General features: G+C 58.8%; 9 protein-coding genes across 17 annotated transcripts; 7 read left to right on the top strand and 2 right to left on the bottom strand.

Annotated features, from left to right (window-relative positions):
- Positions 1-24: 24 nt before the first annotated feature.
- H310_13682 (hypothetical protein) lies at positions 25-3,075 on the top strand. The gene is made up of 3 exons (XM_008881278.1): positions 25-579; positions 630-844; positions 885-3,075. The coding sequence occupies exons 1-3, from the start codon at positions 81-83 to the stop codon at positions 1,584-1,586; spliced, it is 1,416 nt and encodes a 471-aa protein (XP_008879500.1). The 5' UTR covers positions 25-80; the 3' UTR covers positions 1,587-3,075.
- H310_13683 (hypothetical protein) lies at positions 30-2,971 on the bottom strand. The gene is made up of 3 exons (XM_008881279.1): positions 2,558-2,971; positions 2,395-2,503; positions 30-2,348 (listed from the first exon to the last, which is right to left on the bottom strand). Exons 1-3 carry the CDS (start codon positions 2,953-2,955, stop codon positions 1,644-1,646), a joined length of 1,212 nt encoding a protein of 403 aa, XP_008879501.1. The 5' UTR covers positions 2,956-2,971; the 3' UTR covers positions 30-1,643.
- A 446-nt stretch (positions 3,076-3,521) lies between the features above and the next one.
- Positions 3,522-9,469, top strand: H310_13681. Of its 2 annotated transcripts, XM_008881277.1 has the most exons (3): positions 3,522-3,602; positions 3,691-3,936; positions 3,992-9,469. In XM_008881277.1, the coding sequence occupies exons 1-3, from the start codon at positions 3,581-3,583 to the stop codon at positions 9,364-9,366; spliced, it is 5,643 nt and encodes a 1,880-aa protein (XP_008879499.1). In that variant the 5' UTR covers positions 3,522-3,580; the 3' UTR covers positions 9,367-9,469. The 2 variants fall into 2 exon arrangements, with proteins under 2 accessions (XP_008879499.1, XP_008879498.1); XM_008881276.1 differs by having other exon boundaries at positions 3,522-3,936.
- A 1,147-nt stretch (positions 9,470-10,616) lies between these two features.
- H310_13680 (hypothetical protein) lies at positions 10,617-12,250 on the top strand. Its single transcript, XM_008881275.1, has 3 exons — positions 10,617-11,193; positions 11,254-11,341; positions 11,390-12,250. Exons 1-3 carry the CDS (start codon positions 11,114-11,116, stop codon positions 12,209-12,211), a joined length of 990 nt encoding a protein of 329 aa, XP_008879497.1. The 5' UTR covers positions 10,617-11,113; the 3' UTR covers positions 12,212-12,250.
- Positions 12,251-12,507: 257 nt separating this feature from the next.
- Positions 12,508-13,902, top strand: H310_13679 (hypothetical protein). The gene has a single exon (XM_008881274.1). The coding sequence runs from the start codon at positions 12,550-12,552 to the stop codon at positions 13,465-13,467; it is 918 nt and encodes a 305-aa protein (XP_008879496.1). The 5' UTR covers positions 12,508-12,549; the 3' UTR covers positions 13,468-13,902.
- A 145-nt stretch (positions 13,903-14,047) lies between these two features.
- Positions 14,048-15,623, top strand: H310_13678 (hypothetical protein). The gene is made up of 3 exons (XM_008881273.1): positions 14,048-14,081; positions 14,134-15,236; positions 15,283-15,623. Exons 1-3 carry the CDS (start codon positions 14,075-14,077, stop codon positions 15,490-15,492), a joined length of 1,320 nt encoding a protein of 439 aa, XP_008879495.1. The 5' UTR covers positions 14,048-14,074; the 3' UTR covers positions 15,493-15,623.
- Positions 15,614-17,002, bottom strand: H310_13677 (chaperone DnaJ; the record flags this gene model as incomplete). The annotated part of the gene is made up of 6 exons (XM_008881272.1): positions 15,614-15,699; positions 15,752-15,896; positions 15,948-16,268; positions 16,319-16,650; positions 16,716-16,779; positions 16,847-17,002. The coding sequence occupies 6 exons, from the start codon at positions 17,000-17,002 to the stop codon at positions 15,614-15,616; spliced, it is 1,104 nt and encodes a 367-aa protein (XP_008879494.1).
- Positions 17,003-17,654: 652 nt separating this feature from the next.
- H310_13676 (hypothetical protein) lies at positions 17,655-21,389 on the top strand. Its single transcript, XM_008881271.1, has 2 exons — positions 17,655-19,481; positions 19,532-21,389. Exons 1-2 carry the CDS (start codon positions 17,688-17,690, stop codon positions 21,296-21,298), a joined length of 3,561 nt encoding a protein of 1,186 aa, XP_008879493.1. The 5' UTR covers positions 17,655-17,687; the 3' UTR covers positions 21,299-21,389.
- A 633-nt stretch (positions 21,390-22,022) lies between these two features.
- H310_13675 (trehalose-phosphatase) lies at positions 22,023-25,459 on the top strand. Of its 8 annotated transcripts, XM_008881265.1 has the most exons (5): positions 22,023-24,410; positions 24,461-24,635; positions 24,702-24,790; positions 24,851-24,913; positions 24,965-25,459. In XM_008881265.1, exons 1-5 carry the CDS (start codon positions 22,059-22,061, stop codon positions 25,352-25,354), a joined length of 3,069 nt encoding a protein of 1,022 aa, XP_008879487.1. In that variant the 5' UTR covers positions 22,023-22,058; the 3' UTR covers positions 25,355-25,459. The 8 variants fall into 8 exon arrangements, with proteins under 8 accessions (XP_008879487.1, XP_008879489.1, XP_008879485.1 ...); XM_008881267.1 differs by having other exon boundaries at positions 24,851-25,459; XM_008881263.1 differs by having other exon boundaries at positions 24,461-24,790.
- Positions 25,460-25,525: the final 66 nt, after the last annotated feature.

Here is a 25,525-nt window from a genome sequence, read left to right as displayed (position 1 = left end):
GAATCACATTCTTTTTAAAACACGTCGAATTGCATTCAAATTTCAAAGCGCACTGCTTGACAAGAAGATTGCAGGACGACATGCCGGCCGCGCCAGCGAAGGTCCCGGCGGTGTTCCGACGACCTCCAAGTGGCATTGATGCGCAACACCCGATCAATGCGCTGGAACTTCTTCCTCCGCATGGCGACCCAAGCAGTGTTCTGACCGCCCCTGCCAAGTTTTGGGTCCAGCACTCCCTGTACCCAACGATCAAAAAGGCGTGCGGGACAAAGGACGCGCCAGGCATTCGCAAGCAGAACGCATCTCGCGTGCTGTCGGAGCTGCGGCAAGCTCGCGCTGTCGTGGAAGATCAGCTAGAGGACTTTCACCGAGGCATGGTGGAATTGGATGCATGGATTGCATCGACCTCGCAGCAGTCTGCGACACCAATGCCAGATGCCACAACAACTACAGAAGGCAGAGAAGAGCATCCAAGGCGAAAGAAGAAACGACGAAGGAAGTTGAGCACGTCGTCCGCGCTATCCGGGGACATGTCCAAGGATTTGGCGCCATCGTTTGATGTTGATGCGATGGACTTGGGTAAGCACCTCTCATGCTGCAGGGTGTTTGACTGGCGAACATCGTCGCAGATACCCCGTGTACCACGACAGAGTGCTGGCAGTACCTTCGTGCATGTTCGTTCTTTCAACCGGTGCATCCGGACTCGATCGACCGCGTTCTCCCGGCACCTCCGTCGACAGGTGCCGTTGCCGACGAACGAAATGTCGTCGCAGACAATCCCGACAACAAGCATCCCATTCACGACATGGCGCCTTCCACACAAACAACAGATTCCTTGTCCGAGGTGAGTTGCGTTGCTTGCGATATCTCCTGACTGGATGCAGAAACTGTTGGCCGCGCTTGTGGATGTTCACGGCCCGTCGCCCACTACGTCCATGCCTGACGAAGGCGACGACAACGACAGTCGTATCCAACCCGAAGCCACCACCATCGGCAAACAGCTTCTCGCACACAACACGATTTCCGTGCTGCCGTCTCTCCCATCGCCGCCGATTTCTTACATTCCGTCGTCTTGTTTCGACGTCAGTGCGTCAAAAATGCATCACGAGTTGGCTGTCGTGGGACTGGTGGATCATCGTGCCGCCGCTTCCGACCCTCTGGCGGCAGCCACGGACAACGCCATCGGCGACGAGGATGTGTGCATGAATCTGCATGACGTGTTTGATGGAGCCACCGACGTTGCGAGCCGACTTGCACACTTGGAGAAAACGTGCGCGGCGCACGAGCGATCCACGACCGCCATCAAGGCATCCCTCCGCCAACACATTCTTGCTTACATGATGGACCACCCAACCGACCCCACCACGCACCATCGCATGATCCTGGACCAGTATCGAAAACTGTGCAAGCGGAAAGCCGACGATGCACGGCGAAAGCTGCGACGGACCCTCAAGGCCATGTCCACCCGAAAGCAAGTGGCCGCCCCGCTCGACCATGGCCCGACTTCCGCGCCGTCGTCTGCCATCAACGTCAGCCACCACAGCCATCGAGACACCTGCAGTCGCAATAGCACAGCCATCGGCTAAGCCGTCGTCGCAATATTCGATAGAAGAGCCAAAGCCGTCGAGGCATTCAAACGAGCGTTAACCTAACGGGGGAAAATCTGTGTCCATCGAGTACGACGCCGGTCCATTCCTCGCCGTCGGCGGCTGCGCGAACGCCGGTCGGGGCTGGAATGTGCGGGCGGCGGGCTGCTGCCGGTAGTACCCGTCTCCTTGGAACGGCGGCGCATGGGACGTGTACAAGTCATTCGTGTAGCGCGTGCCGTAGCCATGGGGTGGTGGTGCGCCGTACACGTAGGCCGAGCGGGGTTGGTGGTGCCTTGTAAAGTCAGGGTCGTTCATCTCTTTTTGGCGGTCGCGGTACTGTGCTTTCGATTGTTTCCAGTCTTGGTGGTGGTGATGCGACCCGTGGGGCTGGTGCGAGGAGGGTCTGGTCAGCGGCGCCTTGGCCGGTTGAGACGCTTCAGACGACGAAGGTGCCGGCGACGACGCAGGTTTGTCTTGGCCGCCGTCGCCAAAGATGCGCGCACGAGCCTCTGCGTACGCTTTTTCGCGGTCCTGCATGCTGCGTGCGTCCCCCGATGTCGACGGCGCGGTCTTGTGGTGGTGCTTGTGGGAGCTGCCAGCGCCTTTCTTCCGCGACATGATCTTGGGCGGATGCGACGGTGTGTGGTGGGTCGGCGGTGCTGCCTCCGCGGCCAAGTCGATGAGCAAAATGGACGGCACTGCACATCGCGGCGTTTTGTACAACGTCACGACGCGCGCGGCATTTGGATCGTACCCGGTCTGCAAGCAACGCCATCATGCCACGATGAAGCATGATGCAACGTACCGCGTGGTAATAATCGGCCGTCTGGTGCTCCAAGTGACAGCGATCCGCGAGTCTGTGCACGATGAGTCGGTGGTACGATGACAGCGACGGCAGTACGAGCTCGTATTCCCTGCATCACAAACGTTAGCACAGCTCTGTTGCGCATGGAAAGACGAACGCATGCCTGGGAGATTTGAGAAAAGCCACGATTTGATCTTCGAACTGAAGCAGGGTCAGGCGTTCACGCGGATTCTCCAGCGCGGCAACCAAGACGGGGTCCAATGGAGACAGGAGCGACACAGCGGTAGCCGTCGCGCGACTCACTGGACTCGATACAGACGACGACGTTGTGTAGGAAGAGGCAGGGGGGTATTGCTGGTGTTTTGCGTCAAGTGCTGGAGGTGGTGGGGGTACGTGCACCATTTGCGAACTCGACGGCGGCGGTGCCCACGTCTCGGGGGTATGCAGTGCAGTTGCAGGAAGAGCTTGTCCACGAATCTGCATCTCTGACAGCTTCCGAGACATCTCGACTTCCGCTTGATCCCAGTCGTCGCCGTCGACAGCGATGCCCTTGGACGACATTGCGGCACCGCGGGAGGTTATGACAACTTGGGAATTGTATGGGGATTATCCGTATTTTTCAGAGAGCACCCCACATCGATTGGCTGGAGTTCTCAACATCCGGATACGGTGACTCGAGGGCTCCCGAACGGAGCGTGCACCGGAGGAAGGCGCCGCCACTTCACCTCGGCGGTGGAGGTCCTCAGGACAGTCCGACAACACGATATGCACGTTACGAAGGGTGCCCAGTGCTCATCTTCATGAGCTATGTACAGCTAAGTCACATGCAAAGGCGAATGGTGCGATGTAGTTTGAATAAAGAGAAGGTCTTGCCCTTGCCGTCGACAACGTGATGTGGCGCGTTTTCGAGGATTTTGCAACGATCCTCGAGAAAACCCTCGAGATACTCTAGCCTATGTTGACGCGCATGAGTTTGTGCAATGTGCTTGTCGCGCCATGGCTTCGTTTGACACAGCTCGGGGCGCCCAGACGCCGTTCATCGCGATCGAGCTCCATGGTCGGTAACAGATTTGAGTGAGCAGCGGGGATTTCAACCAATCAGAATGTAAGATTTCATCCGGTTGGTCCGGATAATCCCAGAACTAGGGATGCCAGCGCAGTTTTGGCAATTGCCGGCGACGAGAGGATGGCGGAGAAGCCTCAGCGAGGTAATAGCTTCCATGGGGCCGCTGGACATGCACGGGAGCATGCTCGGGACCGGTATGATCAGTGGGTCTAATGGAATTGGTCTGGTAGAGTCACAGCAGGGGAAGAAACGCCGCGCCGAAGCGTTGGAGCTGGAAAAAGAAGCTGAGGAGTGGTCGATGCCGACGGCGTCAGGGTCACTAGGAGGCACGCGCAAGATCCGGCTGGGGAAGCGATATCAAGCGGTTCTGCCTGAACTTCGGACGAGCCCCATCGCCCATCCAACGTCGTCGTCTTCCTCCACCGACGTTCGAGGGAACCTTCCCCGACAAATCTTCTCGGCCGACGCTCTCGCAGGTGAGTCCCTTCATCTCCCTCTCGTCAAAGCTTTCATTGTCAAATATACGTGTAGAGTCTGTTGAACCGAGCGACTTGCACACGTACCTCCAATTCGCAGCGTTGCTTGCTCCGGGGTACACACACGGCACTTCCCACGCCATGGTTGCGAATGCGCTCCATCTGCTCCATCAACACAACTGGAACGTCGCGTCGGCATCGTGCCATCTCGCTGCATCTCATGCATACACGCCGCCACCGAGCTCTCCCGCTCTCGACGCGTCGGACGTGCCTCGCGCCAAGAAGCAACAGAGCGTTCCCGTCAAGCATCAGCAGTGGCTTGTTTCATTCTACCTCGCATTTGCCGCGCCATCCTTTACAGAAGCATCGTTGGAGTCGCTCCGCGCACTTCATCGCACTTGCCCGCTGGCCGACACTGCCACGGAAGCCGCGGTCCTCAGCGAGTTTCTTGCACGCGTTGACGAGTGGACAACTGCTGCGGTCGATGTCACAGACGCTGCTAGCGCAGCCGCATCGCCGCCATCCAAGCCAACCACCAAGAGAGGTTCCTCAACACCACAATGTACTGAGTCTTCATCATCTAAGGCACCCACCAGCCCGGCAGACCTGCATGCACTCTTGCACACCGCCACGGCGCTGCGCTGCCACGACCTACCGCTCGTCCGATCCATCACGACTCGCTTGGACGAATTTGAACTGGCCAAAACGCGCCTCCTCGACGTCCTTGACGCGTGTGTGCGTCCCAGCAGCAAGTCGTTTACGGCGTCGACAACAACGAAAAAAGCGGTCAACAACGCGTCCGCCACGAGCACGTCGTCGAGTAAATCCATCAACTTGGACCAGCTCAAGGCGTTGCATGCGCACGTTCGGTCGTTTGGACTTGCATTTTCCGAAGCGGAGGCCGTCGACGGCGTCATTGCCGCCGCGGAAGCGATCCGATTCGAAATCCAAGCACTGCTCGGCCACGAAAAAGTAAGTGTCCCCGCGATCCGCGACGTCTTGGCCAAGGTGGACGCGATCCCGGTCGACCTGACCGACGACGTGGCGCCACTCAAAGTCAAGATGACGTCGGCGCAAAAATGGCTCGAGCGCGCGCGCAAGTGCATGCCCCCCACCAAGCGGCAGAGCTCGCGCATCACAGACACGTCCACGTTGGCGAACGCGGCCACCCACGGACGGTCCAAGATGCACCTGGAAGCGGTGCATGAGCTCGTGCAGTGCGCGCCAGTCGACGAAGCATCGAGCGAAGTGCACGAGATGGAAGGTCTGCTGGCGTACGCGGACGAGTGGAGCCAGCGTGTGCAAGCTGCGATGGCCGCCGCTGTCCCTGTAGACACCCTCCGCGAGCTGCTGGAAGAAGGGGAGGACATGCCAGTCGTGATGGAGCTGACGACGGGTCTCAAGGCGTGGATCGACGCCCGCAAGTGGGAAGCGACGGCGGTGGGCATGACATCGCCCCCCAACGACGACAACAAAAAGCAAAAGCACGACGGGATCGTCCCGTGCTCGCTCAAATGCTTGCACGAGCTCCTCGACGAATCGCGGGACATTCGGCGACGGCTTGGTCCGCTCGCCGAGTCGTGGCGCCCGCCGATCGAGCGCACGATTCAAACGAATGTCGAGGCGGCCGAAGCGTGGGTCGTTCAGTCGCAACAGGTGCTTGGAATGACGACGTGGACCAAAGTGATGGGACTCGACAAGCGAGGACCGGCGGACGGTCGGCGCGCCAAAGGACCCGCTGCTGGAGGAGCGAGCGGCGTGACGGCAGGTGCCAAGCGGCCCCTTGCCGACCTTGAAGCGGTCGTGAACGAGCTCCACTCGTCGTCGGTCGGGCATCCCAAACCGGAACTACGCGACGAAACTCGACACGTGAGCGCAGAATTAGCCGACGGCAAGCTGTCCTCGTTTGTCGACCTCTCCGAGTACCTTTCTCCGCTTGAAGCCCTCATCGACCGCGGAAAGGACCTCCTGGCGTCGTGCGCCGCGCTGGATCTGACAGCGGCGAATGCGTACGTCACGGCGGTCGGTCTTGTCGATGCCATGGACGCATTCCCCTGTCGCCTGGACCAAGGACACGCTCTTCGAGAGCATGTGGCCCAGGCCAAGGCATGGCTCGCCTCCGTCAACACCGTGTGCGGCAAGGAGCGCGCTGCTCCTCGGTCGTCGTTAACCCACCAAGTCGGCACCCCGTCGACTCGCCGCGTGTCGAAGAAATCGACGCTGTACGAAAACGACGTCGCGCCAGTCGTCGCAACTACTCCATTCCCGTCGACGTCGTTGGACGACCTGCGAGCGCTGCATGCCACAGCGCTGGCGTTTTCATTTACGGACGAACGTGCTCGGATGCTGGACGAGATTGAAGCAGTCGGGGCATGGCAAAACCAGGTACGGCATGCCCTTGCAAGTGAAGTTGCGGCGGCGGCATTGGCGAGCTGTCAGGAACTACAAGCCCTCGACGCGGCGCGAGCCGTGCAGTGGACAACGCGCCAAGCCACACGGGCCGGCAACGCCGAAGTGACGCCGTTGGCGGCGGCGCTCGATGACGACAACGTCAAGCAAGCCATGGCCAACGTCCTGATTGACGTGGCTCCCGCGATCGAGACGACGGCCGACCGACCGACGAGTGCGGGGGACGCCGTCCCTGCCGAGACAGTCGCGCTTGGCGACGCTCTCGTGAATGTGATTCAAGTCATTTCGGGCTGCCGCACTGGTGGCCAGGCCGAAGGAAAGGACGCAAGTTCCGACGGCACCCGCTTGGGCGCCGTCGACTGGACTCCGATGTTGCATGAGATTGATCGGGCACTCGGGCACATTGCGTCGCTGGACGCCAAGGAAGATGACGAGTGCCCGCCAGTCGTCGCGGAAGGTGAAAGTACGAGCGCCAACGAGCGCGCGGCCGTGGCGGCTATCGACGCATGGAAAGGCCAACTCGAAAGCGTGTTGAACGCACTGCATGCAAACGTGTCGACGGCGGAAGTCGTTGTCATCACGTGGCTGCTCCATGCACTCGATTGGGTTGTCTCGAGTCGGTCGCATTTCGTGTGGGCGTTGGATGGCGACGCGAGCGACGACGACGACGACGGGCCGTCCCTCGACGCATCCATTGCGCAAGGCCACCACCTCCGCGCGACATGCCCCGCGTCCCTGGTCCATGATCCGTCCATGCAAGACGGTCCTTTCGTTGCTTCCGACCCGTGGAGCCACGACGGCTCGTGGAGCCGAGCAACGTTGTGGCCTCTGGAGCAACTGGAACGCCAACGGGATGCCGCCAAGACGTGGGAGGATGCGCTGGAAAAGCGCTTGAACGATCGCGCGCTCGCGCTGCATCAAGTCGCGGCCGTGCTGGCGGACGCGGCCGCCGTCCATGCCGACGACCGCCCCGTCTGGATCGAACTGAAAAAGGTCAAGACGTGGCTGGTCAAAGTCAAGAAGGTGCTCAAGTCGAAACAGACGGTCAAGCTGCCGCTCCACTCGCTCGGGAGTGTCGTAGACGAAGGCGGGAAGGTCAAAATCTCGACGGGAGTGTTTACCGTGCTCCAAGCGCACCACGACGCGGCAGCAGCATGGGAGGCCAAGCTCAAGGCGAGTGGGTTGGACGCAGGGCAGGCCAAAATCGCGACGCTTGTGGACCTCCTCGGCGAATTCGACGCGCGCAGGTTCGTCGTCGACATGGACATGCATCGAGAAGTGCTGGTTTCCGCGACGGAGCAGTACTGCATCTGCCGCCAGCCGTACGATGGCTTCATGCTCGGGTGTGAGTTGTGCGACGACTGGTTTCACGACACGTGCGTTGGGATCTCCAAGGAGAAGGCCGAGAAGGTCGCCGACTACGTGTGCCCGTCGTGCGGGTTGCTGCAAGAGTTGAAGCGCCTCGTGGGGGTGGCGGACGAGCTCTCGACCGAGTTGCTCACCAACGAGTCGGCAGCAACGTACGAAAAAGCGCTGGGAGCTGCCCTGCGCAAAGTCAAAAAGGAAGAGCGCGACGTGGACAAGTCGACGATGGCGCTGGTGGACCTCCAGGCTCAAGTGACTGCGATCGGCCAGCACGTGAGCTACCTTGAAAAGATGGCCCACGACGCACCGACGAGTGACAAACCTGGCGTTCTGCCGAGCCTCGTCCAGCACAACCCGCTCGCGCATCACCACGCGATGCAGCTCTTCACGGGGTACCCCACGCCGTCGGCGCTCGTGCGCAGTTTACCCAAGTTTCCATCGTCGTCCGCTGCGACGACCCACGGATCCCAGCAGCAGTACTTGCAACCGATGCCGCCGCCATCGTCGCAGACATCCCCTTCGTCGCACCACGTGAATGGCGGCGGCCTCACGCTGCCGCCGCTCCCGAACGCAACAACGACGTCGTCGCTGCACGTCCTCTTGGCCAAGCCCACCGCCACGCAAGGGTCGACAGACGATGCAGCGGCATCCTCGACCCCGTCTCCGTTCCCCGCATCGACGTCGGCGCCGACGCTGCCACCCACTTGTCCGGCCACAGCGACGGCGTCGTCTTCGCAAGAGATCGAGCTGACTCGGTTCAAGATGGAGCATTTCAAACTCAAGCAAATGGTCGTCGAAGCCGACGCGGCGCTGACCCAAGCCAAGGAACGGCTGCGGCTAGCGCGCGCCGCGGTCGACAATCTCGTCACGACGCGGGATGTGTGGCGGCCCAAGGCGCAGCATTGGTGGCAACAAGTGCAGTTTGTGTTGACGCAGCTGGTCGTGGACAAGAAGGCATTCGACCTGCGGCTGTTGAAGCAGTGGGCGGTCGAGTGCGAAGCGTTCTGCGACGCGTTTCCGGCGGTCCAGGGAATGAAAAAGGTGCTGCATGCGATTCCGTGGACGATTGACGTGTTTGCGCTCCTCCATGGTACACCCAAACCGTCCTACGAAGCATTGGAGAATGTGCTGCGGGAAAACAAAGTGCATGATGCCAAAGTGCTGCTGCCGCTGCGGGGTGTGCTTCAGCGCACGGACCAGTGGAAAGCGCGGACGCAAAAGACGGTGGCCAAGCTCTTGTCGGCGAAAAAAGTCGACGTGGCCAAGATTCAGGCTGTAGTGAACGAGTACCTCAAGATGCCACTCACGTGCTCGTGGGGACGCAAGCTCGAAGACCTCGTCGTGGCGCTCGAAACACGGGATCCCGTCTTACCGCTGCCAACAATAGAGATCACACCACCATCGTCTCCTCGACCGTCGTCGGAAGCCCTCGACGCTCTTGTGACCTCGGCCGCGCCCCCGGCTGTGTCAAAACGCAAGCCCAGTGGGAGCAGTCGCGCAGGCGGTGGAGCTTCCCGAAAACGGGTCAAGGCCACCGATGCGGCACCGAATGTCGTGTTGAAGATGGCTGTATCTCAAGTCACGGCGAAGGGTGCGAAAGGCGGCTCCCGATCGCCGGCTGCCGCCTCCGTCGCGCTCGACGCACCTCCTCGATAGAAGTCGGGTCAAGTTAGGTGACGATAGTGTGTTGATTGGTTCAAAAGAATATGTTGGTTTCATTTTGGACCAATCAAATGGTCAAGAGTCAGAAGAAATATTGCGCATGCGTATATATTTATATTTGAAGACAGTATCTTGAAACTTGAAAACTTTTTGACATGTCAAATATTACTACGTATTTGAGGGCAGTGATACTGTTTTAAATTCATACTAGTACTACTTTCTTCGAAGTACTACTCTGGTCCATAATAATCGCTACAGTGTTTTGACTTGGTTAAAGTATACTCGTTCGACTCGAAGTATATTGAAGATTGTATGGAGTTGTCATATCGCATATTGGGTCGGCAAAATATAATCATTGTATTAATTAAAATAGAAACTACTCAATCATGGGAATTCAAATGAGTTTTGGCGGCGACGATGGCAGTGGAACAGCATTGGACTTGAAAGGACGTGACGTCGTCAATGGTATTGCCCTACTTTATATGCGGCATCTTGAAGTTATTTCACCCGCTATCAAGCAGGGCACATTCCATCACCTTCGGCAAGGTGATACGAGTGATCGGAGTGTCTGTCGGTCTTCCTGCGGAACGGCTTTGATTGCAGCTTCGATCGCTTCCGGAGACGGCGGAGCGGTCGCCCAGAATTTCCTAGAAATGAGTATCCCCGAAAATTAATACTCCCCGAATCCGATTTTTGTATAAATATATAGAGGTTTTAACATCGTCTTTGAGTCGACGTCGGCAACTTGAGCGCCATGGAGGAGAGAGCGACGCGCTCAGGCCCATAGTTTGGAAACAGTCGTCCGATGACAACTAAACTGTTTGGCGGTCTCGGATATAGCTCCATACGGCAAGCGGCCTCCAAACATGAGTGTCAGGAGCGTATCATAGACGCATCGCCGTTCGACCGGAGAGAGGTGCTTGGCCGGGCCAATGGAGGCCACACGATCACGAGAAGCAGGATGGAACGGTGAGGGCATTCAGAGCCTCAATTGTAGTGAAGGTGGGCGTTTGGGTGCGATCTAAATCGAAAATGACTCTGTGGCGAAAGAAAATGGCCTCCAGGTGTGTGGTGCTTCCCCTGTCGAGAGTCATATCTCCCGCGCTAAAACGAATTGGAACCTCCAAAATACAGCCAATCAATGCTGAAATTGTGCTCTGTCTAACGAGCCAATCGGCTGGTCGATAGGAGTATTTTATGAAAAATGCCGCCAATCAGAACACAACCGTAGCGATTATTATGGACCAGAGTAGTACTACAAATTAGATGTGACCCGATAACGACCGATTCACAGTCAATACGCATAAATGATCCATTATTTAATTTTGTCACGACGATGGTCAGGCGATGGCCCCATGACGACGAGAGTGCAGCAGCCTTTACCGCGATAAGGTGATGTGTTGAGGTCGCGGGCAACGGCCCACGTACTGCGATACATGTCAAAAACGATGAGGTGGGCCGTGGGTCCGTTCGTTCGTTCGCGTCGACGGGGAAAGCACTCCGGCATGGTCGCTCGCTCGATGTGAATGACAATGAGCGCACAGAGTCCGCTGCGACTTAAACGTGACCTTCTTATCGAAGAAGCATGCGGCGAAGTGTACACGACTGTCACAAGCTCTGCTCAACGACTTGCCGTGGGCTGGTATAAATAGTACAGGTTGGTGCACCGTTTTGCAAGTGCGAAACACCCGTCGGTGTCGGTGCCTCACGACGCGACTCTTCCCCCGACTGACCGACGACCATGCAAGGCGGCTTCGAGTACGCCTCCCAGCCGAGGTCGGTGGCCGTGAAGCGATCCAAATACCGCGACCCGTCCGCGCCGTACGTTGCACTGGACGAACGGGCAACCCCACGTGATGACATCATGCGGCTGCTATGTAGAGGATCGAACAACGACAAAGGGCAGAATCTCATGTACGATCGCCGAATTGTCCGAGGAAGCACGTATGCAAAGCCCCCCGCCGTGGTGGTAAGACTACTCTCCGTCCAGTCGTCGTGGCTCAGTTTGCTGGAGCAGGAGCAAGCAGCGTCTCCAGTACGTCCGCGACTACCAAAGAAGAAGGCGCAAGAGGTAGACCCGGTCCATTCGAACCGGCCGCCAACTCCGCCGCCGATGGATGGCCGACAACACATGGACATTCAAACGGACAACTACTTGGAAGAACTGACAGACAAAGTCCCGGAAGCGGACGTGGAGACGCAGACGGAAGCGTTCATGGACCAGCTGCCAGTGCCGCTCTTTGTGCCGCAGAAAACAGGCGTTGACGCGACGACGCAGATCGAGCTCGGCGACTTATTTGACTTTGATCTGGAAGTGGCGCCGATCCTCGAAGTCCTCGTGGGGAAGACGCTTGAAGTGAGTGTGATGGAAGTGCTCGAAGAAGACGAAGTCCAGGAGCTGCGTACGCGGCAGGAAATCTTCGAGCAGGCGCGCAACGCCGAACTGGCCGAGGTCCAGCGGCTGGAAGCAGAAGCGAAGCGAAAACAAGACGAAAAAACACGGCGACTCGAAGAAGAGAAGGCTCGTGTTGTGGCGCAGGCCGACCTGCAGGAGAAGTTGGCGGCGCGGTCGTTTGCCAAGCACTACCTGGCCGACTTGCACACGTCGGTGTTTTCGTCCCTTGTTACGACCGGCCACTTCCAAGATCCAATGGAAAAGGATGTGTCGGAAGCGTTCATGCCATACCTGATCCAGCGCGCGTGCGTGAACGTCGAACAGATCGCATTCTCGCGTGCGCTGGCCGAAGCCTTGGTCGACGAAGCGATTCACAAGACCACGTCGTCGTTCGATCCCGTTAGAGTAGTCGTCAGTCCGCCAAATCCGACGTCGTCCGTGTAGGCAGTATTAACTTCATGCATGTATATATCGCATCCTCGCTCCCATTGTATATGTAGATATCGGTGGTAGCGGCGGTGGCGGGAATTCGGTCCGTCGCAAAGCTTCCCTTCGAGAATAGAACGGCTGTTGAAACCGTCAACGCCCTGCATTGGCCAATGGGATGGGAGAGCAAATTTAATTCACCAATCCGAATCCATAAAATCCAAAGAAACGATTTTGATTGGTTCCATTGCGATCTTTCCTGGTCGCAGGCACGACACCTATTTTTAGCGCCACACTGCTTGGATTGGCATGCAACATTGCCGAAAACACCCCCGCGAGCACACGCCCCGACGAGCATGTTCAAGGTAAACGATCAGTCGGAAGACATCAGCGTCATCGACAGCATCCCTGAGACGCGTGACGACAGGCAGGACAAGCTGCGCAAGGCGTTTGCCGAAGGTCTTGGCACGATGATCCTCGTCCTCATCGGGGACGGCGTCGTCGCACAAACCGTAATTTCCCAGCAAATGGAGCTACGCAACGCCAAGCTCACGGATAACCCCATGGACGTGACTGCATTTGCAGGTGACTGGATGTCGATCTCGATTGGGTTTGGGATCGCGTTGATGCTGGGCATTTACGTGTCGGGAGGCGTCAGCGGTGGCCATCTAAACCCGGCAGTTTCCATCACCATGGCCGTGTTCAAGAAGCTCGAATGGTCGTATGTCCCGTATTACATTGGTGGCCAAACTGCCGGCGCATTCCTCGGCGCTGTCTTCGTCTATCTCGGCTACCGCCCTGCGTTTGTGGACCTCAACATTTGGGACCAGACAACCGCCGGCATCTTCGCCACGTACCCCAAGCCCCACATGACGCTCTTGGAAGGGTTCATCGACGAGATCGTTGGTTCGTTCCTCCTCCTCCTCGGCATCTTTGCCATCACGGACAAACGCAACAACCCCGCCGACGTCGGCAGCCGCCCCGCCATCATCGGTATGCTCCTTGCCGGTATCGCCATGTCGTTTGGCTACAACACCGGCTTCGCCCTCAACCCTGCCCGTGACTTTGGCCCGCGCTTCTTCACCTTGATCGCTGGATGGGGCGGCAACGTGTTTGTGTACGGCAACGGGTACTTCTGGGTCCCGATGTTCGCCCCTGTCTTTGGGGGACTCGCCGGCGCTTTCGTTTACACATATTGCATTGAGCGCTTCCACCCGCAGTACGTCCCGGGCGCCCGACCGAGCTCGTCCACCATCGACGAAGACGCGGCGTAAGCGTAGCGCTCTCTCTTCTCTCACATAAAATACGTTAATCAGCTTAGCCAATACATTGCAAATCTTCTATCCGTGATTATGTGGGTCGTACTGAACGGAGGCTCTAGGCGCCATCTTCTAGCCGCCGTCCTGGCCAGCGGGCCTCGCGGACCGCAAAGACAGAGCGCACTTCTGTGGAAGCAACTTCTTCGCGGCGGATTGACGACCCGTTGTACTGGAAACACAACGGATGACGCGATACCGCACCTCGCCCGGCACGTCCGAGGTGGCGGCGCTCCGACACTTCACTCAGGCCCTCCGCCTTCCCCCCTTGGCGTCATGCTGAGCAAGAGCACAACGCCTTCATGTCTACCTTCTTTGCAGCCACGCGCCGCGTGATCCGGCGAAATGTTTCGTCGTTGCCCACCTCGTCATGGACCCGCGATCTTGGTCGAATCTTGAAATATCTTTTGGGAAGATCGATCCATTCTGATTGGTGGAATCTTGCTGTAAGATCGGATTTTGACCAATCAAATCTGAAAATCCTCGAACAGCCGCGTCAGCAACCGCCGGCCCTTCTCCACCGCACACGAGTTCACTTTTCGAATCGTCGGCAACCGCAGTCCTTATGTTCGGTACGTGTCGCGGCCAAAGTCATCTCCGTGTGATGTGATGCTTCCTGTATAGCCAAAGCCATTCGCAACAACGCTCACGTCGTCGCCGGTGTCGGCGCTTTCACCCTCGGCATCGCCGGCGGCCTCAATCGCCCTGCGTCCGAATCCGCGTCGACGCACTCGGCGCTGAACGAAATCGCGCTGCGTTTGCGTGCGATCGAACAAGACTTGGGCCTCAAGAGCCCCGAAGATGGCAAACCCAAGTACAACAACTACCCCGTGCTCACCCCCAAGCACAAGTCGCTCATGGCGAAGCACATCACGCCCGAGATTTACGCCAAGTTGGCCGGTCGACAAACGTCCTATGGCTACACGTTGGACCAAGCGATCCAGACCGGCATCGACACGCCACATTTGGGCGTTGGCATCGTCGCCGGCGATGAGGACTCGTTCGTTACGTTCAAAGAACTGATGGACCCGATCATCGAAGGATGGCACGGGTACAAGCCCGAAGACAAGCATCACTCGGACTTGGACTACACCAAAATCAAGAACGGCAACATCCCGTCTTCGTACGTCGAAAGCACGCGCATCCGTGCAGGCCGCAGCGTCCGCGGGCTGGCGCTCCCGCCTGGCACGTCCCGCGGCGAGCGTCGCGAAGTCGAACGCGTCTTGTCGAAAGCACTCGGCAACCTCACGGGCGACCTTCGCGGCAAGTACTACCCGTTGGCCAAGATGACCAAGCAAGAAGAGCAACAGCTCATCGACGACCACTTCCTCTTCCAAAAGCCCGGCGGCGGCACGTTGCTCACGAACGCCGGCGCCGCGCGCGACTGGCCCGACGGCCGCGGCATCTTCCACAACGACGCCAAGTCGTTCTTGGTCTGGGTCAACGAAGAAGACCACATGCGCGTCATCTCGATGGAGAACACGGGCAACGTCCAGAACGTGTTTGAGCGCTTCGTCCGCGGCGTGAACGACGTCGAGAAGGTCGTCAAGGCCGAGGGCCGCGAGTACATGTACGACGACCACCTCGGCTTCCTCTGCACGTGTCCGTCCAATCTCGGCACGGGCCTGCGCGCCAGCGTCATGATCAAGTTTCCCAAGCTCTCGGAGAACTCGGACCAGTTTTACGCGCTCTGCGATGTGCTCGGTCTCCAGGCGCGCGGGTCCAAGGTAGTCGATCCATGGTCGAACGACGAATGATTCAAGCATGACGTAGGGCGAACACTCTCCTCCTGGTCCTGGCGGCGTCTACGACGTGTCCAACAAGGCGCGCATCGGGTTCTCAGAGGTGGAGCTCGTCCAGACCATGATCGACGGCGTGTGGAAGCTCATTGAGCTCGAGGAAGACCTGAAGAAGGGTTTGAGTATCGCCGACAAGGTGGCCAAGCTCGGGGTGAAGGCAGGGGCCAAGTCTAGCGGCCATTAACGGTTCGTCGGTGCTGGCGGCCGTCCGCCGAGTGTAAACGAATCAATGCATGCTGCTTCCAACGCGTTGTCCAAAGTTGCAACGATCGACGTAAAAATATGGCTCAAATCGAAACGTCGTTTCATTGAAACAATTCGCGGAAACCACGTTGCTGGTCCGGCGTCAGCGCGTCGGGAAAGATCACATTGAACTTGATGTGGAGGTTGCCTGGGGTAGTCGCGTGAGACGGCATGCAGCCATGCGGCGGACGCGCGTGTACCTCGCTCGGACGCCATTTGGTGGCGCGGCATCCCTTCCCGCGCCAGCGTCACGACCTGGCTCGGCTCGGTGATGTCGTTCCGTCGGCTCACTTCGACCGTGCGCCCGTCTAGATGGACAAATGTCTTCGAGAACCCGACAAGGGCCTGAGGCGCGATCGTGTGAGGTCCATGTCGCCGAGAAGACCGTCCGCCTACCTCTCGCAGCGAGATCGACATGTCCATGTACAGATCGTCGCCGTCCCGCGAAAACATGTCATGCGGCGCCGTGGTCAGGCGGAAGCGCAGGTGGCCCGCAGCGCGGTCGGCGTGTTCGTCGGCAGCGTGCTCAAACTCAATCTCGTGGCCATCGGGCATCCCTTTTTCAATCTCGAGATCCAATTCAACGTCGGCAAAGACGGTCTTGGACCCGCCGCAGACTGGACACGTGCTCGTCACGACCTTGCCCTTTCCACCGCATTTGGTGCACTGGGTTTGGAACTGCTGGATGAAGCCGGGCCCGACGCGCCGGGTTTCGAGCTGGAACGCGTCGTGTGAGATGGTTGCCATGAGATGGTGATCGATCAAACCTTGACGCCGTGGCCGCCGCATTCATTGCACGTGTGGATGTCGTCCGAGTTGGCCGCGCCGTGGCCATGGCAGTGGTGGCACACTGTTTTGCGACGCACGGTGAACGGCACGTTCTTTCCATTGTACAAGTCGGCGAGGGATACGCGCAGAGGAATCGTGACGTCGTTGCCGCGGGAAGGTTCCTGGGGATGGCGCTGGCGACCTCCACCAAAAAATTGCGAGAACACATCGAACGGATCATGACCGCCGCCACCGCCATTGTCCTTGAGTCCATCTTCACCATACATGTCGTACTTCTTTCGCTTGGATTCATCCGACAACACCTCGTATGCTGTCGACGAAACGAACGAAGACCATGACGGATCATGACGAGATGTCGACGCGGAAAGGACATACCGCTCGCGACTTCGGCAAATTTCTGGGCCGCGTCTTCGTCGCCTGGGTTCTTGTCAGGATGCAACTACACACACATGCACAGAGTGAGCGGGAAACACTGGGAATCGCGGCGATTGAGCAAACAGACCCACCTTGAGCGACAGTTTTCGGAAAGCCCTCTTGATATCAGGAGCCGACGCGTCCCGCTTGATGCCGAGGACGTCATAGAGATCCTTTCCGCCATACACATTCGAGATGAACATGCACGAGAATACAAGCATCGCGAGGACGCCGCGCCATGACACCATCGCGGATGGCAGTGCGCAAATGCACGATTGCCGCACACGATACAGATCTTTTTAGTTGGGTCGAAAGTGCCTAATTAGGCTTCAATTTCCCAAAACACCGTTGAAATGTTCTAGAAATCCCGAATTTTGAGCCTGCTCCACGTGGCAGGTGGCCGGCATCGAGTCCATCGCGGTGCTCAAGCTCGACACAGACACGGAACGACGCCAGTCGTTCATCTAGAGCGCTATCGTATCGGCAAGCTTGATTGCATCCGCGGCATACAGGGGGAAGTGATCGCATGGAGTTCGTGTTCGGCGTTGATGCGCAATGCTCGTACGACTTCGCTAGTCCGATGGCGACGACACGAGCGAACAGCCACTGTTGAAGGAGCCATGCACGGAAATGCCCGCTGCTACACCTGTGTCGAATCATGTATGTCCAAGGTGTGCGTAGATAGGCATGCGTGGACGGGCATCCGTCCGTCCTGGTAGAAGCAGCAGCCACCGGTCGTGTCGGTGGTGCTGTGTCTGTTGGTCGGCCGTGTTTGAATTGTTTGGCGGTGGTTTTGGCGGGATCTGGCGGTTTTTCGCGCATAAATTGGTCAAAACGCCAAAATTTGCTTGAATTTCACTTTTTTCGTGGTTTTGACCGAATTCGACGACGTATATTCTTCAGGGTTTTGCGTCCACACCTGCCGCCGCCGCGATGTCCGACAACCAGAAGATCAAGAATATGCTGCTGAGGCTCGTCGACTCCGACAGCGACAGCGACAGATGCACCACCAAGCCGCCTGCGAGCGGCTCCGAGAAAAATTCCCCTAAGAAATCTGTGATTCCTCTCCGGCGACAAGCAGTCTTGGCGGCGGCCAAGAGGAAGGCGGCGGTGGGATCTGATGATTCCGACGACGATTCGCGTGATCGGCGGGGCAAGCGAGCAGGAGATGGTGACTCGGACGAAGACTACAAAACAATGAAGTCGAAGAAAAGGTCGCGGTCGTCGTCATCGCGTACAAAGTCGACGTCGCACGCCAACGGGTTGGCTACCGACTCTGCCACGCCACCGGCAGCCCTCACAAAAAAGGAGCGCGAGGCGGCCAGGCGTGAACGAGATAACAAGCAGAAACGCGACAAACGTGCAGCCGCGAAAGCTGCGAACGAGAAGCGACCGGACGATCGGACCGTCAAACCTCATGCGAAATCGTCCAAGGCGGCATCGACCCTTGTGGAGAAGAGTGCGCAGAAAAATGCAATGGCTACTGCGATGCTCATGGCACGGAGCAAGCCCGAGACTTCAAAGGACTTGGCGCGGTCGATACGTACGAAGGACAAGCGAGCACGGCTCGTCGACAGGCAAGATGGCGCGGCGGTGCGAAAGAAGAAGCGGCCGCGTGCCGACTCGGACGGCCACGGAACCACGGACAAGGCGTCGGAGGAAGCGTCTGCGGAGGAGGAGCGACCAAGGACCTATCCTGACATCACGAAGGAGGCAATACATCTCCGACCAGTCCATTCTAAACCTGATAAAGATGACGCAAGCGTCGAACGGCGGCTCTCGGAAGATCAAGCGGACTCGACGAAGACGACGCGGCAAGGACATGAGGAAGTACCCGTGCCGCAGCAGGACGTCGCCGCCGTCGACACCAGCCTTTGCACGGCCCAGGCACGAGGCGAGTGCCCTTCGACTCTTTCCGAATCCACAGACGCTTTGCCAGTGGAAGCATCTTCAAGCGCCATGCCAAACAAAAACGATGCAGCAATTGCCGCGGTGACTGCGAACCATACTGTGTCCACCGCCGACGACAGCGTCGACTCGGCCACGGCAGTGCCGGAGACGGCGGCTCCGCAGGGTGCATTACCCGATCTCATCGAGTCTGTCGAGGAACAGCTTGAGCGACCACCGGAAGAAAATCCGCCACCTGGCGACACCGACCCGACAGCGGCTGGATTGCCCGAGAGCACCCCACGTGATGATAGAGTGGACTCTGTGGCGGCCACGTCGCCAGCAGAAGAGGGTGAAGTCGCGGCCAGTGACGGCGCTGTTAAACCCACCAGCCCGTTCCCAGCCATCGAGTCGACCGAGCCGCTTCGTTCATCCGCCACTTTGTCGAGCGGCGAGCCGGCGTCCGTGCTTTCAATACCGTCGATGTCCCCGCGACCGACGACCTCCGAACCCGCCACGGCGGTTGCTGCAGTCCCCGCTCCGTCCCCTTCCATGGAAACCTTTGTCATTCCCAAACGAGACACCAAACCTGACCATGCCGAGGCGCTGGATCCAATTCCGCGCCGCAACGTGGCCGCTCTATCTAGTCAGCGGCGCCCGTCGCCGCCGCCATCGTCACGCCGCCAGTCGTCGCCACCCCGTCGATCGACCCATTCCAGGGGAAAGGGTCCGCACGTCAACACGTACATCCCACCGCCGCCATCCCATCCCGCGCATCGGGACCTGCGCCACTTTGAGTACTGTCCGACCGACTTGAAGTTTTACACGAAAACGTATCAGGTGCTACCGCGTCATCGTCGACGCTTCCTCGTGACCATTCTATGTTGTAGTTTGGATCGGTCGCGCGGTGCATGCCTCCCTTCTTCGCATCGCACCCATCCGTCCAGAGAGGTAATGGGTCGTCCCACCGCCTCCCGTCCAAGTATGCCGTCATGCTGCCGCCCACGACGGCGGGTGCGTCCACCGTATATGCCGAACCAAAGCCATTCGGCCGGGGACAGTCCCAGCGCGACTTTGAGGACCAGCGCGCCGAGTTTTACGGGATCGCGTTGACGTGCCAAGTGCCGCTGCGGAACGACAAGGCCGCGCATGCGGCGCAGCGCGCGATCGAGATGGACGTGACCAACCCCGTGCTCAACACGCTCTCCCCCAGCGTGCGGACATGGGTGCAGCGCCGTCTGTACAACACTGTATTCCAGCCACTGTCGGCGCGCCATCGCGTCACGGTGCTGTTTCGGCACATGCGGTATACCCACGCGAGCGGCGGCATCATGTTCAACACGACCGGCGTGTGCCACACCTACGCCAAGGCGCTGGCCGATCGGTTTGCCATTCCCGCGTCGACGCCCGCATCCTCCAAACGGCTGCCATGCGTCGCGATTCCGCCAGAGTCGTGGAGGGACCTCCAGAAGTCGATCGTGTCGCACGTGTACGCGATGTATCATTCGATGGAAGATGCAGAAACTGCCGTCCACATGCACGTCGACGACCATGGGTGGCCGGGATGCATCGTGCAAGATGCCTACTTTCTCCCACCGCCATCCGCGCCTCGGCAAGCGCTGCGTGACATCGAGTCACATGCACAGCCATCCGACGCGTCCATCTTGACAGCGCCACCATCGCACACAGCGTCGCCGATGTACCCGCCACTGCCGCCAGAACCTGCAACGACGCGCGTGGCGTCGTCCCGACGGACGTACGAATCTCGATGGAACCGCGCGCCGCGACGCGCTCCATCCCCTCCATCTTTGCAAGCGGAGAATGAAGAAATCGCCGTGCCTAATACACAGACGCCTCGAGCCAGTCGAGACGAGCGCAAGGACGGTCGAAGCCATGCGGAAAGCTTTGAAGATGGAGAAGTCGCGGGAAACCATCTTGCCCCATCGGGACGGGCGCTGAATCCCGTCGACGACGTCTTGGAGGACAAGGTGGTGGCGACAGCCATGCCATCTGGACCAAACGATCGATGGAGTGACCAGAAGGACGAGCCGGAGAAGGAAGACCGACGGCATCGATCGAGGGATCGATCAAGCAACCGCCGCTCCTCGCAATGGACACCGCCACTCCCTCGAAACGGCGGCTCAAGCCCACGTCCCTCGCTAGATAATGCCCGGGCCCCTCCTGAATCACTGTCGAACTGCCGCCGATCGACGGAGCGAACGCATGGCGCCTTCTCCGGACGGGACCCTGTGGGACGGCATTCCCGGCGAAGTGCCGAGAGACCTTTAAGCTTTGCCAACGGCGAAAGACCTCATGCGCGCCGCGGCAGCCGGTCTCCGGACCGACGCCAACATCATGCAGGTCCCCGCGGACGGAGTCGAGACCGATCAGGACGCGCTTTGACCGTCGTGCTAGTGTCGTGCCCAGGCATGGTCCGCGACGAGCAACTCCTCCGATCCTTTCTCCGCGAGTGTGGCCACGTGGACAACATTGAGTGGCGGTTGACGACACCTGGCAAAGAGTTTGCATATGTGACGTTCCACTCGGCCAGTGCCGCGGCGATTGCAGTGCGGCAGAAGGATCGAGCGCTCCTGGGCAACGTTCCTGTCCGCGTCGAGTTTCCACGTGGCCGCGGCTCCGGTCCACCGCAACGATGAAATAACTTAACCATACCGTCGGCATGCTGCGTCGACTTGCAGCCACCATCCATCCTTGGCGACTCTGTCCTTCAACAGTATCCAGACATGGTGCCCTTCTCCCATCTTGCAAACATACAGGCTTCCCGTTCGCCAGTGGATGCATCCTGTGCTCCGGCGCGGAGCCGTGCAGGTTTGTGTTGGCGGGCGATGTCGCGGGCTCGTTTCATGGCGCACTGTCCAAAATGGAGATGCTCAATTCCGATTGGTGCAAGGATGCCGTATTCGGTTTTGATTGGATAATTTTGTCCCGACGAAATTGACCGAAATCTCGGTAGAAGTGTGTATCAACTGCTACATGAAAGCTCGGCGGAAATATTAACTGCCTGCATATCCATCCCGCAAGGAACTGAATGGGAGTGAGAATCGTTCGACCTTGATAGCATACCGCTTGGGACGACGTGAGCGTCCAAGATGACTTGCGTCTTGCCTCCGAACGGTCGATGTGCTGCATCTTTTCGTGGCTGCTGGGAGCGCTTCGTCGATCAAGGATATTTCAAAAATTCGCAACAAACGTAAATATATACTACATATATTTGTGTGTTGTGCTGGGGAAATGGCCGCCTCTGATTGGCCGAAGCGTAGTTGAAGTCGGTGGTTGGACATACTTTTATGAATGGTTTGCGGTTGACGCAACGGGAAGAAGTATTTTAAAGAAGGGTGATGGTACTTAAACGAATGCCACCGGCAATCTACGACCGTTTCCGAAGAGCTCCACGCAATGCCGCCGCCCCCGCGCCCGATGTCGACACCTCCACAAAGTCCACGGAACAGCAGTCCCCGCGAGACGACCGTCGTGGTGTGCATCAACGTCCTTCCTCTGGTATTCAGTCGCGCGTCTCTGACGGAATCATGTCCATGGCATGTCGAGTGGAGCACGAGTTCATATGGCCTCTTCCTCCGCAACATTGTCTCCAAGCAAGGGTACAAGCCCATGTTCATCGGGTGCCCGGAAGTGTACATCCCAAAGTCAGACGAGCAATCCGTGCGTATGCTGCTTCTGCACTCGTTCAACTGCATCCCGGTGTTCCTGGACACGACCGTGGCGCATCGCCACTTTCAAGGGTTTTGCAAGGGTGTGTTGTGGCCCATCTTTCACAACGTCGTCGACGTGTACAATTCGGCGGAGCTCAAGCTGGATGACTTCACCGAGATGTCGCCGTCGACCCCCGTGCAGGTTCAACCGGCCCCACCGGACCCTGGCGTCTGGCTTCCTCCTGCGTCGTGGAATCCTGCGTCGCAAGACAAGTGCTGGTCCGAGTACTGTCATGTGAATCGACTATTTGCGAAGAAGGTCATCGAGAACTGGCAGCCCGGGAGTGTCATTTGGATTCACGACTATCCGTTGCTCGTGCTCGCATCGTACCTTCTTCGCAAGCTCCGCGGCGGCGGCGCGCTCGCCCTCTTCATGCACGTGCCGTTTCCATCGTCCGAGATCTTTCGAACGCTCACCGTGCGCACTGAGCTCCTTCGGGCCATGTTGTGCGCCAACCACATTGGGTTTCTCGTCTTTGAGCACGCGCGCCATTTCCTAACGGCATGCAAGCGGCTTCTCGGACTCGACTACCGCACGTCGCACACTGGCATGCTTGCGGTCGAGTACAACGGCCGCCTGGTGTTGATTACGTGCAGCCACTGCGGCACCGAGCTCAATCACATGCGCGATTTGCTGGGAAAACTCGACTCGGACGCCCGCGCGGTCGCGCTGCAGTCGTCGTTTGCGCCGCTGCTGACGGAAGGCGACCCGCGGCGCAAAAAGTACATCTTGGCGTCCGTGGATCGCTTGGAAGGTCTGTGCGGGGTGCCGCTCAAGTTGCGCGCATTCGACCGGTTCCTGAGCATGTATCCGATGCGACGAAAGGACACGGTGCTCGTGCAGTTTGGCATCTCGCTCGACTGCAGGCCCAACGACTACCACCGCACGCAGCAGTACGTGGAGAAGTTTGTCGCCGAGATCAACAGGCGGTGGGGCGCGCCGTCAAACCCCGTCGTCATCTACGAGGAGCGTGTGCATATGCAGGCGCAGGAGCGAATGGTGCTGTGGCGCCTGGGCCATGTTTTCCTCGACACGTGCGTCCGCGGCGGGCTGTCGATGCTCCCATTCGAGTTTTTGGCCGCGCACCACCAGCACCCGGATGACGACCCCGGCGTTGTCGTCGTGTCCGAGTTTGCATGCTATTCCCGGATCTTGAATGGCGCGCTGCTCGTGAACCCGTGGAAGGCCGACGACGTCGTGGCGGCCCTCGTCAAAGCGGTCGAGATGCCGCCGTACGAGATGCACTCTCGGTTCGCATTGAACTTCAAGTTTTTGCTGGACAACCCAGTGTCCGACTGGGGAGGTCGGATGCTCGCTGACATTGAGAAAGCAGGGATGCCTGCGCTGCCATCGTCGCCCAACGCCGACGGGACCGGCGACATGGTCGAGGTCGGGTTTGGCTTTGACTACCGCGTGGTGCAGTTCTCGCCTGGCTTTGCCGCGCTCTGCGTCGACGACACGGTCAGAGCGTACGCGATCGCGTCCCGCCGCCTTCTCGTGTTTGACTATGGCGGCACACTCAGCTGGACGCAGTGCGTCATGGACGACGGCGCGCCCATGTACTTGTACCACGACGGTCCCGCGGGCCGCGCCGTGGTGGACCCAGAAGCCCGGCTCGCGTCGGTTCGAAAGCGCGATGGACAAGTTCGCACGCCCGTGTCGATCGAGACGAAAGCGAGTTTGGAGTTGCTGTGCCACGACCCGTGCAACGTTGTCGTTGTGTGGAGCAACGGGCGCCGCGTCGAGCTCGAGCACGAGTTTGGATCGATTGCCGGGCTCCACTTGATCTCGGACAGCGGGTACTTTCTCCGCAAAGCCGACTCGCTCGCATGGGAGTCGCTGTACGCCGACAGCGCCGACGATTTTGCGTGGAAGCACCAAGTCACGAACGTCGTCAAGACGTACGTCAGCCGGACGAACGGATCGTTTGTGATTGAGAACGACACGTCCGTCACGTTTGACTACCACAGCAGCGACCCCGAGTACGGCGAGATGCAAGCCGCCGAGTTGTACGAGCAGCTGAGCCACGTGCTCAAGGTACGATGTCGCGGCGACACGGAAAACGGACTGACAGAGCGATCGAGCAGAAAGACAAGGTAGCGATCGCGCGCGGCAAAGGGTTTGTCGAAGTGCACCGATTCGGCGTGAACAAAGCGATTGCGATCTCGATGGTGCTGAGCTTTTGCAAAGACAAGGTCGACCTCGTGCCCGATTTCATTTTGTGCATCGGCGACGACGAGTCGGACGAGCCCGCGTTCAAAAGTACGTGCGGCGGGGATGAAACGATGCGAATGGTCGCGAATGTCTCACGACGTGTTGGTGGCGTAGCCATCCGTGCGTTTGCCGAAGCGGAGAAGCTGCCGCATGTCCTCACATGCACCGTCGGCAAGAAGCCCAGCACGGCGCAGTGCTACGTGGTAACGTTGGCGGTGTCTTGGAATCGTCGTCACAGCGGTCGATGCGCTCGAATTGTCTAGGACAGCGTGAGTGAAGTGCTGAGTTTGATCGATGCGCTGAGCGTCGTCCGAACGAAACGACTGGTAAGGGCATGCAACACTGCGGGAAACGCGACATGACGGCGGCCTGTGCAGGCGCGGCGCAACTCGAGTCCAACGTCGGCGGCGAGGCACCAGGAAACAGTCGCCGAGCAGATGCAGCAGTCGTTCCAGAGGCGGTTTCTGAACGCTGGCAAGATCATTTCCCCCGTGTTTGTGCGGAATCTGTCGAAGGAGTTTTCCAAAGTGATCTCGACCACCAACTTGGAAGAGTTTTGCGTCGATCGGTTCAACCCGGCGATGCTGACGTCGCCCCGCGGCGCTGGCCGCACGGTCGACGACGACGCGACCGAGCTGGAGGCGGCACCACCAGCGTATTGGCTTGACAGGACGTTCACGGCGGCGCAGGTGCTGCAGGCCGCGGCCATCGGAGGCGCGCTCGGGTGGGGCTTGCGGCACCACCTGCGCCGGTTCTTTGCCGCCTGAGCGCCACATCGACAACTGTCCCACAAAACCACCGATTTAAACGTCGTAACATCGTGATGAAACTGCCACGTTTAACAGTAAAACGCGTTTGGCGAAACGCCGCGGGGAAGCCGAAACGGCCGCACGAACATGAAACGGCCCGTCCAACTTTAGACAGGGCGACGAAACCCC

This window comes from Aphanomyces invadans, assembly GCF_000520115.1.
Source record: "Aphanomyces invadans strain NJM9701 unplaced genomic scaffold supercont1.55, whole genome shotgun sequence".
In the NCBI taxonomy this organism is placed as follows: Eukaryota; Oomycota; class Saprolegniomycetes; order Saprolegniales; family Verrucalvaceae; genus Aphanomyces; species Aphanomyces invadans.
The sequence above is the reverse complement of the archived record's forward strand: the minus strand, read 5'-3'. Positions and strand labels throughout refer to the sequence as shown.